General features: G+C 49.6%; 1 protein-coding gene across 1 annotated transcript in view; it reads right to left on the reverse strand.

Moving 5' to 3' along the window:
- GAS7 (growth arrest specific 7) overlaps positions 1-12550 on the reverse strand; it is a 196846-nt gene that overhangs the window by 43802 nt on the left and 140494 nt on the right. The window contains exon 3 of the mRNA XM_068978582.1: positions 9071-9151. Within this exon, the coding sequence (XP_068834683.1) occupies positions 9071-9151 (81 nt within the window). The remainder of the gene's footprint in view (positions 1-9070; positions 9152-12550) is intronic.

Here is a 12550-nt window from a genome sequence, read left to right on the forward strand (position 1 = left end):
TTCCTGGGGTAACTGGGTCTCTCCCAATCCGACAGCTGGCTGGGTACTCTAGAAGAAGGGTGGGCACAGACACACCAGGACAACAAAGCGCTGGCCACACAGCCGGCGCCCAGGGCAGTGGCTTAGGACACAAGAGGAAACAGCAAGTTAGTTCCACGTGGCCAACCACGCTCCTGGTCTACACTCGGGGCCCTCAGGAAGCTGCGGATTCTATCCAAGAGTCCTCTAGCTAAAAGGCAGGGGTAGGGGGTAGGATCCCAAGGGCATCACTGAACTCTGAGGCCTCAGAGGAGAACCTACTCAGGCTGGCACAGGCTGTGACAGCAGCGGCACACGAGACTGGATAGATAAATACTATTTATGAGGCAGTCATAACATTCAAGAAACTTAACTTCTCAAGGAGCCCGGCACTGAAATGGACAAAACGCAAATGCTGGAGAATTTGAAGACAACAGTAGGAACCCTTATACTGCTTTCAGTCTAGGACTGATTTCGTGGACAAAAGTCAGGATGTGGAATGTCTCAGTGATTTAATTTAAAAGGCTGATTGAACTAGATGGATTAAACACCATACCCTATAAACAGAGATAATCTCTTTTTCCTGAGAAGCCATGGTACATTAAACATGTTGGGCCTACTTAAGCCATAAATAAAGTATCAATAAATTACAAAAGGCATAAATAACACAAGACATATTCTTTGACTGGAAAGCAATAAAAGTAGATTGAAATAATGAAAAAACAAATAGACAAGGACCCTATCTCTCCCCCTACCCTGACCCCAGAAGCTCGGACATTTAAGAGAATGCCCTCTCAAAAAATAATCTCAGGTCCAAGAGCAATTTCAAACTATAACTACACAATATTTTGAAAATAATGAAAAAGAACATATCAAAATGGGAAAGGGCCTGAATTATATTTGGAGGAAAATTCATAGCCTTAATTATTGCATTACCAAGGCCAAGAGAATAAAAATAAATGGACTAAACATTCAACTCAAGAATTTAGAAAAAAATTTAAAAGCCAATAAAATTAATCCAAGGAAAACATGAGAAAAGGATATAGATATGGTAAGAGAAATTAATAAGTTAGGAGACAGGATAATATTAGCAACTCTGGCTGGTTGAGGGGTTGAGGGGCAGGGAATGACAAAGATAAAAAAGGGAGATCAGCCTAATTTGAGGGTGAAAGAAGACACAAATGCTTAGAATTGGGAATTAGACTGCAAACAGAGACTTTTTTTTTTAATGCATGAGATTTGATCTATAGTTTTATGCTAATAAATATAAAACTTCCCATAAGATTCAAATGATCAAAATGATTTCAAATACCAGAAACACCAAAATGAGTAAAACATTTGAAAAAGGACCTCCCTGTCAAAAGACATCAGATCCAGATGGTTTTATAGGCAAAGTCATTCAAACCCTTGAAAGAAATATATAGGCCCACACTGCACAGTATAGATATACCTGGTGACTTTCTCAGTTTATTCTACAAAGACAGCATTGCCCTGATCCTAAAATCCACCAAGGACAAGAACAAAAATGGAACCACAGTTCAGTTGACTATGAAAATGAAATATGAAAGCTCTTACCTGAGCAGGACTTAGTTTAGAAGCAGTCACTACCTTTAATGCTACTGGGTCCTTGTAACCCAAGGTGGTCCCCATCTTCTTGAGGGCAGAGTCTTTCTGATCCCCACTTTCTCCCACCACAGCACCCTCAAAAGTCCACCCTCAACATGCCACTGTCCTGCCTGCAGCCTCCCCCGGACTGGGGGCCCCCACGCTAACAGCAGCCGGGAACCATCTAATGTGATGGCATTTGCCCCTAATCCATCCCCTTGTTCTCACTTTGGTTCTGGCCTGTCAGCGATTGGCTAATTACCAGTCATGTCAAAACAATTACTGGGAAAGAAAAACTAATTCTCCATTCAACCATTTCTCCCCATACAGCACCTCTCTGACACTCTGTCTCACTGCATTTTACTCCAACGGTCCTTGCACCTTCATCCTTGGGGATATGAACCATTACAGCTCGCCCGAGATGGTCCTGATGGGCACCCCCATGCCGCTGGGCCCCCCGGCTTACTTAGGGTGAGGTCCAAACTGAACACAGCCAGAGGTGGGTGCTTTAGAGGCCTCCAGCCTCCCAGGGGTAAAAATGAAATAAAATATAGTCAAAGATCACTCATAATCATAAGGACCATAATTCAGTCGGGGATACATGAAAAAACATATATAAACTACCAAATTCAGCTGTTTTTAAGATAGGAAAAGGGAACAGAAAGCTCTATCTAGTAACTTTAGTAACTTCAAATACAAATAGAAACACACACACAGACATTTCATTCCTCTTTATAAAAAGTTAAACAAAAAGAGGGCGTAGGAGAGGGCTCTCTACAGTGAGAGAAGGGAGCATATAATTTGTAGAAAGGAGAAGTCATTTGCTGGTGGAAGGGTGGATAAAGAAACGGAAATAAGACCAACAGAGAATTGCCAGCATCGTCCGCGGCCCTTAACTCCCTCCCTATAACTCTGACTCCATTCCCCAACTCCAACTTGTCATGTAAGATGGTTTATCATCCAAGCCTCAGTGCTCAGGTCCTGTTCTCTAAAACACCCTAAAGATAAGACTTAACTCTTCCAAACAAGAAAGCCAGCCCTGGACGCCTCCTGCGGGTGTGGCTCATCTCCCTTTTCTCTGGAATAAACAAGTAACTTCTTTCCTCAATGTAAAGACCTCTGGGAAGCCCCTGTTTTGGAAATCCTTCTAGCCTAACTCCTACGACATCTGAACCTGGAGGAATGGGGTACCTCCCCAGGCAGGTGACGACAACCAATTCTGCAAGACATTCCTTGCAAGTGACCCGCAGTGAAAGTAAAGGGCAGGATCTGACAGTAGGCCTTTTTAAAATATGCCGATGTGCTCTGTGAATCTCAATCAAGGCAGCAGCATGGCAGTCCCAAGCTTACAAGGACAAAGAACCAGGATGGGGGGGTGCCAGGAAAGCAGAGGTGTTGCCATGGAACCCACTTTGGGAAACGCAGATGGGGCTGTGGGAAAGTAGGTTTCAAGTCAGGTTACCAAGGCAAACACCCATGCCAGATTGGTGGGTACCATCCCTGCCTCGCTGCCCCACTATGCCCTGTGTGGCCTTAAAAGGATGCTCTTCATCATATTCACCTTTCCAGGTGTGTGCCACATCTGGCCAGGTCTGCCTAGGGAAGAGGTTTTACATTTATAGCCCTCTGGTCTGGAAATCCTTCTGTTCTTGACATTTCTGTCTTGACTACCCAGTCCCCACTGCCTCCCTGGTTGTCTAAGATGTAAACTGTATTCCCCCAAAGAGAACTCACAATCTATGTAGTCTGTGGCTGTGAAAGGTTGGAAATTTGAATCTATTGTCCTGGTTATCAAAGGTTAAACAGGCCTTTGCAAGGGCCCCCAGGAAAGGAACGTGTTTCTCAAGGAACAGGTGGAGGCCCATGCCCTTCCCCTGGGGTCAACAGTGATTCCTAGTTGAGAGCCTCGGAAGCCCTCGGGGTCTGGCAGCTTGTAATTCTGCAGCGGGCCAGGGTCTCTGTTTGCTCCTATGTGGGAGGGAAAGGCTGGCTGGGCCTTCCTGATCTGGAGAAGATGTGTCGGGGGTGAGGCCTGAGGTTCTGAAGCCCCTTTCCTGGGGCGCTCTGCTTACGGGGGAGGGGGGGTGGGGGGGGGTGCACAGCTGTCTGCATGTACTCCAAACTCAAAGGTGGGCTCTCCCTGATCAACAACAGACCTCACTCCCTCCCCTGCAATCTGGCTTTCCTCGGCTGCTGGAGGCAGGCTGCTTGTCCAAGCATGACCCCTCAGCAGAGTCAAGCCCCAGGCAAGGCAAGGCCAGTATCTGAACCCAGGCTTCCCAACACCCCCACTCCCAGGGCAGCTCAATAAGAGATAGATTTCTTCCATCCCGAAGGGAAACGCAATGCAAGTTCAACCCGTCTGTCCGGGCCTAGAAGCTCAGAAAGGAATTCACTCTCCATGCCTGCCTGCTCTGCCATCTGATAGGGCAGCTGCCAGTCACAGGAGGCTATTCAAATTCTAACATGTTAAATTTAAATATAATCCAAATGCAGGGTGGTACCCAGGATAGGTTCCCAGAACAGGAGGACAACACTGAAAAAGTTGGTGAAATCAAATGAAATTCAGACTAGTTAATAACACTGTACTACACTGATTTCTTAGTTTTGATAAATGGACTGAGGTTATATAATGTGACATTAACATTAGGGGAGGGACTTCCCCAGAAGTTCAGTGGTTAAGACTCCGCCTTCCAACGCAGGGTGCGTGGGTTCCATCCCTGGTTGGGGATCTAAGATCCCACATGCCATGTGGTGTGGCCAAAAAATAAATAAATACATAAAACATTACTGGAAACTGAGTACAGGCTATGTCAGAACTCTCTGTACTGTCTTCACAAATTTCTTTTGTAAGCCTAAAATTATTCTAAAACTTGAAAAGTACTAAGTTAAATAAAATGAAAACTTCATTCTTCAGGCAGAGCAGAGTCATTTCAAATATTCGAGAGCTGCATGTGGTCAATGCCTACCATACTGGGCAGGGTAGAGACAGAACATTTCCGTTAGTGCAGAAAGTTCTAGAGGACAGAACTGGTCTGTGCTGGCATCCGCTGGACCCAGCAATTCTTACCTGAAATTCCCAGAACTTCATTTTTCACTCGTGTTTTCTTTCCATCTGCCTATTACTGTTTCTCTCCATATAAATCATTATTGCTGCATGGCATGTTAAACCAGCCCAAAGATGGTTTTTAATACATGCAGTAGTTACTGAACAGAGCCTTCGGTATTCTGCTGGGGTTTCAAGCTGACTTGCATGGACCCCACAGGGAAACCCTGGCATTAAATACTTCTAATAAAGTTACTGAATAAACACAGCTCCCACTGTGATCTGAGAGGAGGCCACACAGGGCAAGTCCTGGGTCCGGTGCTGTCTCAAAGTGGCCCCCAACATTCCGAGAGTAGAGTCCAGATTGGGGGAGGTGGGTACTGGGTGTGTTTCGGGTCTCTCTCCCCTGCTATAACCTGGCTGGCTGTGCTCCAGGCATCTGACAAGCCTGCATTGGGAACAAACTGGCCCTGTCCACAGTGGGCCTTCCAACCCTCTTCAGAAGCTCAACTCAAGGGTAAGCCTGAGGGAATTCCCTGGCAATGCCCGTGGTTAGGATTCTGGGCTTTCACTGCAGGGGGGATGGGTTCAATCCCTGGTCGAGGATTTAAGATCCTGCAAGCCAAGTGGTGTGGCCAAAAGAAAACAAGTAAACCTGAGCCCCAAGGTCGCCTCCACCCCTCTGCCTCCTTGAAGGGGCGTTATCTAAGCTTGGCTTGACTGGGTTCACTTGTGGTTCCCAGCCATATTCTTCCTGGCCTGTTAGTCCATGACCTTCAGGAATGACCATATGGGATGCTTGTAGTCAGTAAACGTAGTTATGTTTTCCTTCCACATCATCCTTATGCCCCCACCCACCTTGCAGGTAACCCCCAACCCCATCACTGCTAACCAAGAGCTGCCCAGTGGCTTCAAGTAGGTAGCTTCATAGAAAGACAAGCCACCTCCACTGCTTTTCACCCCCATCCCAACCCTCACACTCAGAAGGAAATCCCAACAATACCTTCCTCTGGACCCTGACACCCCTCCGCCATCACCTACCACCCTTCTTGTCCCCCACCCTCCAGCCACACTGGTCTGCTTTCCATTCTCAAATGTGCCATGATCACTTCCACCCCAGGGCCTTTGCACCAGCTGTCCCCTGGCCCAGAACACTCCACCACCACCCTCCACACATACCGTCTCCTCCTTGTCTTTAAAGCTTGGCCTAAAGTGAGGCTGCCCCCGATGCCCCAGGCATATGCTCTGTCCCGCTGACCATGCAACGAACATCTGATCAAGTTCATGTTTGCCTGTTTATCCAACTTTCTCATGAGAATGTAGCTCCTGGGACCAGGGATCCCACAAGTCTGGCTTGCCTGAGTATGTACCCCCAGTACTGAGAACAACGTAGGCACATTTTCTGAATGGAAAGGCTTCAACTCTATCACTGCTGCTCTGCAGAAGCAGGAGAACAAAAGGGGCTTCAATCCAGGGCCCTGAGTGGTCTCCAGGCGAGGCGCCCACAGCCCCAGGAACCCAAGGATGGGGATGGTCAGCTTTTGAAGCAACCTCATGTCTTCATCAAGTCTATTTCACTCTCCACAATAAAATTCAATCTTCTGAAAGCTGCTTATAAAACTGTAGGAGAGAATGGCTGGGAAAATGCTGGTGCTGCTCCCCTGTAGGGAGAAATACCAACCTAGCTATTGCTTTAGTTTTCAAGATTCTATTTAAAAACCAGAAAAGAAGATGTCAGGGTATCACAGATCCTGCCTTAGCCTCACTGGTGGGTTCTCTTCTCTTCCACCCCAGAGGGCGGATGGAGAGTTGACATGTGTGTTCACGCCCCAGGGTAGAGAGGACCACAAATCACAACCATCAGCCACGTCTTCCTCCCGTTTATAAGTGGGCAAAGTGAGGCCTGACAAGGAGCAGGGATGTGCCTGAGGCCTCAATCTAAGGAGCAGCAATGTCACAAATCTAAGATGTCACTGGTTGTTAGAGGCACACTTATTTTAAGTACTAGTGAGAAAGAAAAAAAAAAAAAGGATGCTTCCAATTAGACTAGGACACATCATTGATTTTCAAGATATTAAAACTGGAAAATAAAACGTGGGTCTGAGGACTCCTCTGGTGGTCTAGTGGTTAATGCTCCGCACTCCCACTGCAGGGGACGCAGGTTTCACCCTTGGTCAGGAGGATCCCACATGCCACGGTCAAAAGAATTAATTAATTAAATAAAACTGCTATCTTCAAACAAATCTTAAAAACAGAACAAAATCAACCCAAAAATGTGGGTCTGAGAATCCAGAGCTGGGGTCCTGCATGTTTTGTGGCTGCTTCTCATTGGCATAGGCTGTGGTCCACCGTCTGACCCCCGAGTAGTGCTGAGCTGAGGTTCTGAGTCCTTCTAGAACAGAGCTTCTGAGCCGGGCACGGCTGACATGCACGGCTGGACAGCCCTTTGCAGTGGGGTGGTGCTGGCCTGTGTACCGTCAGAGGCTGAGTGGCATCCCTGGCCTCTCCCCATTAGATGTCTGTAGCACCGCCCCCCACTGGTGACATCCAAGGTTGTCCCCTGGAAGGCAAACTCACCCCCGAGTTGAGAACCACTATGGATGGAGTCAGAGAAGAGAAGCAGAGAAGAAGCTGAGCCAGAGAAGTGTAAGTATGATGTGGACAGACACACACGAGGACAGAAACACCGAGTTAAATGCGGTCCAGTCCGGGCATTCTCCAAGCTGATGTGTCATCTCCAAAGGTGAAGAGAGGAGGCAGGATTTCCAGCTCTATTTGACTACAAAGCCCCTTCTGGCAGAGACCTGGGATCCCAGAGACATGGGAAGGAGGTGCCCCAGGGGGTTGAGGCAGAGGAGGGAAGTCGGGGGCCACACTCTCTGTCTGATGCCCTGCCCACCCTGGCAGTTCTCCCTGGATCTGAGCCTCTCCCGCCATTCTGGGCCCTTCAGAGCCCGGGCACCCTGCGCAGCGCTCCTCCCAACCCTCCTTCTGGGGAGTGGCTCCGTCCACAGCAAAAAGGGGACAGGATGCTTCTGGGGACGGTGCCAGGGGCAGCAGGCTTCGGAGAGCTGACTGCACTGACCTAAAGGGCAAGCTTTCCAAACTGGCTCCGGCAGCCCTGTGGAGCTGGCTGCGCAGGGTTACCACCTGTCAGCTCACACGCCCCAGCCTCTCCCTGCCCGTGTCACATCCCTGTTCTGCTCCGGGGACCGCCCTGTGGTCGGAAAAGACAGCTGGGTTTTCCCTCTAGTGTCTGGGTGGCCTGGAGCCAGCCAGGATAGAGGGCCACACCTCACAGGATTCACACCAGCATTTCTATTGTTAAAAAAAAACCCACAAGAACAGCAACAAAAGACAAGGCAGCGTGCCGGGGAATGCCTACTGTCACATGACCACTAGGAAGGCTAACTGGCCCCATTTCTGGGGACTCGGTCTGAGAATGTAGCCCCGGCTGCATCCCCAGGAAACCAGGAGGAAAGGCCCCATTTACCTGCCCCACAGTGGGTTCCTTCTTAAATTTTTTAAGCAAAAAGAAAAAAAGAAAAAAAAAGTGTGTGTGTGTATACACACATATATACACAAAAATATAAATAAAAACATTTTAATAGCCTAGAAGAACTTTCCATGAAAAGCAGCCCCCCATCCCTTCTCTCAGGCCTCAGTTGATTCTTCAGGTCTATTCTGCCACCACTTCGGTTCTGAATTCTGCTGACGGTAATCTTTATGTGTGTGCGTGCTAAGTCACTCAGTCATGGCTGAGTCTGCAACCCCATGGACTATAGCCCACTAGGCTTCTCTGTCCATAGGATTCTCCAGGCAACAATACTGGAGTGGGTTGCCATGCCTTTCTCCAGGGGATCTTCCAGACCCAGGGATTGAACCTGTGTCTCTTACGTCTCCTGCATTGGCCGGTGGGTTCTTTACCACGAGCACCACAGGACACCCAGCCATCTTCACTAAATAATGCGCTGGCATCACATTTTGATTTCTCAGTGGTGGAGAAGACCTAAAGATACTCCGTTAGGAGTAAACGTCTGCCTCCTTAACTTCAACCCCCTGATGTCTTCTGAAACCACGTGGAGCGAGTCTGCCGCTGCTCAGGTCCCCACGCCGGCAGACAGATAAGAGCCCTGCTGCCTCTCCTCACCCAGCCATCCCCTCCTCTAAGCACCCGAGGGGAGGGAGAGAGACCAGAGCTGCAGCTGGCACTGCCAGAGTGAGACCATCCCACAGGGCAGCAGCCTCCAGGGCCTCCGAGCCCTTGAGAGCCCTCCTGGGTTTGGCCCGTGAGATCCACAGCCAGGTTTCAGATCCAGGCTCCGGAGGCTGGGCCTCTCCCATCAAGATGAGTGTGAGTGTGGTCCATCCCAGTGCCCTGAGACAGTGTGTGGACAGTACCTGTTGGAGGCAGAGAGCTCCTGTGAGGGCCAGGGCTGGCTGGAATCCCAGAAGAACTGCTGGGACGCTCCCAGGTGGTCTCTGGTCAAAGAAAGAAGAAAAATGAAAATTGTATTGAGAATTTCCTAGGGCAGAAGCTCTGAGTGTCACAGAGCTGCACTGGATCACCTGCCTCTCTTGACTCCAGGAAGCCGGAGTCTGCCTTCTGCCACCATATAATTGCCTCTCCTGCCCCCCAGGGCAACAAAGCTTCTCTTTATTGGGGACCCTTTTCCATGAAGCTGGGACCATCTGGTTGGGACCCTCTGAAACAGTCCCCAATGCCCCTCCCTTCCCCCCTCATGCGTCTTATCCTAGAACCTCAACTGCCAACTGGGCATCACTCCCCAAATGCCCACTGTCATCTGAAGCCCCAAAACCCAGAGCAGGGGTCTGGATAGAGACCCGGGTTGTGTGTCCTATGAAGGTGACTCCCTTCCTGCTTCTCCAATTCCACACCTTGAGTGAATTATAGCTGCTGTGTTTGATCACACACTTCTCTCTCCTCTGATGCCCAGCCAGAAATAAAGCTAATATTGCAGCTATATGATCAGCCCCCAAATGCTACTTCACCCATTTCACAGCTGTGAGCATGCTGCTGCTAAGTCGCTTCAGTCCTGTCCAACTCTGTGCGACCCCAGCACAGACTTCTCATTAAGTTATCCACTGGGGGGAAAAAAAAAGCCTTCTCGGGACTTCCCTGGAGGTCCAGTGGTTAAGAATTTGCCTTCCAATGCAGGGGACACGGGTTCAATCTCCGGTTGAGGAACTAAGATCCCCACATGCTGTAGTTAACCCTGAGCTCTGCAGCTACTGAGCTGGACTTCTGTGGTTATCTTTCCAAAATAATTAAAAGGGCTGACAGCGCAGTGGTTGTTAGTTGCTTAGTTGTGTCTGACTCTTTGTGACCTCCATGAGCTGTAGCCTGCTGGGCTCCTCTGTCCATGGGATTTCCTAGGCAAGAATACTGGAGTGGGTTGTTGTTTCCTTTTCCAGGGGATCTTCCTGACCCAGGGATTGAACGTCGGTCTCCTGCATTGCAGGCAGATTCTTTACCATCTGAGACACCAAGTAAAAGCAGTTGAGTCTAGAGCCAAATGCCTGGGTCTAAGCTAGCTCTGCCTCTCATCACCAGGTTTGATCTTGACCAAGCTCATTGTCCCCTCGGTGCCTTAGTTTCCTCCTCTGTAAAATGAGACCAAGAATGGCATCCACCCAAGACAGCTGCTATGTTCAGGCCAAATGCCCATTTACAAGTTATTGTTAAAGTTAATGCAATATATGGAGATGACATTAATGAATCCAAAATGCTATTACTGAAAATTCAATTGTTTCAAATATTAAAAACAAAAACAAGCACAACCTTCCAATGGCTTCTCTCAGTTGAGATTTGAGAGAACTGGGGTTTTTGCCTCAGTTCTGCCTCTCATCTGCTGGGCAGCCCTGGGCAAGTCACGCTACCTCTCTGGTCCTCTGATTATTTACCTAAAATGAAAGGGTTGGGCTGATTGGTCTTTTAGGTGCCAAGAATCTTGCCACCAGACTTTGATCAAAACCTTGAGACCCACTGTTTGGACTTTAGGGTTTTATGGCTCTAGCAGTTGGGTGGTCATATGGCTCTTTCACATCTTAAGGGAGAGAAAATGGGTGAGCAAGGGAAGCTGCGGGGAGAATGTGACCAGGAACGAGAGAGCAGAGGGGTCTTCCAGGAGGGGCAACCAGAGGGCAGGATCAGTGGCCTTCCTGGAGGAGGATGGACACTTGGGCTGGAGCTGAGAGCACCATGACTTGAGAGACTATGTGAAGACCACAAGCCTGCTCGGAGGTTGAGGGCAGTGCAAAGTGCTCTAGGCCTGGCCACTTGTGACCTGTGACCTTTGGAAGCCACCTGTGTTTTGTTTTTCTCAACTGTAAAATGGGGATGAAGATGGCACCTAAACAAGGCTGTAATAGCATGAAGCAGGATGACGGGCACACAGTAGGTGCCTTATCAGAGCTGAGTAAAGCAAACAGATCATGGAGGCTGGATGCGAAAATGCAGGGGAAATTCAGATGTTAAAACAGCCTCCCTTCAACATGAGGTGGGTTCCCCTCGGGACCAGACATAGCCTGCAGCCTCAGTCTTATTTCCAAAGAGACCTTCCTTTCCGCTGCCGGATCGGCCTGACCACACTGCTGCCTGCACGGCCACAGCACCCAGCTCAGGCTCTCTCCTCCAACCTGGCCCCCCGCGGCTCTGGGGACCAACCTTCGTGGCTTCACCAGCTCCTCTGGGGTCCCCCCACCCATCTCCAATCAGTTCCCGGAGGCTAGAGGCACCCCTCTCCATCACATTCCTCATTCCATCTCACCTCACCCCTAACATGTCTCCCAACTTGGGGGTCAGCGCTCACCTGGAGAGTCCCTTGTGGAGCCCTTTCCAACATGGCACAGAGAATAAAGTCCAAACTTTGCATCCACCCCCACCACTGCCCCACTTCTCAGCCAGCAGGGCTCTAGCACAGGCACCTTGTCTGTCTGTCCAAATGGACCCATGCTGACCTCACTCCAGCCCAGGTAACACACTCACTGGTCTCAGAACATCTTTGCTGTAGCTGTTCACACACCCCCAATCACCTCCTGCCCCCGACGCTGGGTGTCAGAATCCTGCCCATCTGTCAAGTCCCAACAACAATGCATCTCCCTCCATGCAGCCCTCCCAGGCGTCTGCAAGAGGAGGCCCTGAAATCACAGGAAGATGCTGCCTGCAGTCAGAATTCCGTTCTAGATGCTGGATTCCGAAGGAAAGCCCCGTGCCCTGCACTCACTGACCTGGGTCACTCACTGGCCCCAGAGGCTAGAGACCCTTATCCCTGTAAGGACTGAATCTCTCTGCCCGACCTCTGCCAGGGCTCCATCATGGACAGGGCAGATGCCTAAAGGTTTCCACCCAGCCCACCTCCTGGTCTTGGCCAGCTTGGGTCAACACAAAACACAAAGCCACTTCGAGCCTGGGGCAGGAACGGGGCCAGCCCGGGTGGACATCTGGAGAGAGTCCCTGGGGCTCTACTGAATGATCTCATCCGCAGCAGGAAAAATTGCCCCAGATGACCACACCACCCACAGGGAGGAAGCCATTCCCAGGTCTTCTCTAAGAGACTCCCTAATCTATTTACAGCACACCAGGCTCCGTGACGAGCCAAAGCACCAAAGCAAAACTGAAATGGCAGCTTGGGGCTCAAGTTACCCTGGATCGGGGCCCCCTTGCGTCCTCTGGGCTTCCATTCTGAGGCTCTAGGTCATTTCAGGTGACCATCCAGACTCCTAACAGTTGCTCCCATGCAGGTCCCAAAGGCCCCAGGGAGGAGGCGGGGATCAGTGAAGACAGAATGGAAGGAGTGAGACCCTCTCTTGGAAAACTTCTGACCATCCAATTCATGAGAAAACATGTTTTATTTCTAA

Source organism: Capricornis sumatraensis, chromosome 8 (assembly GCF_032405125.1).
Source record: "Capricornis sumatraensis isolate serow.1 chromosome 8, serow.2, whole genome shotgun sequence".
NCBI lineage: Eukaryota > Metazoa > Chordata > Mammalia > Artiodactyla > Bovidae > Capricornis > Capricornis sumatraensis.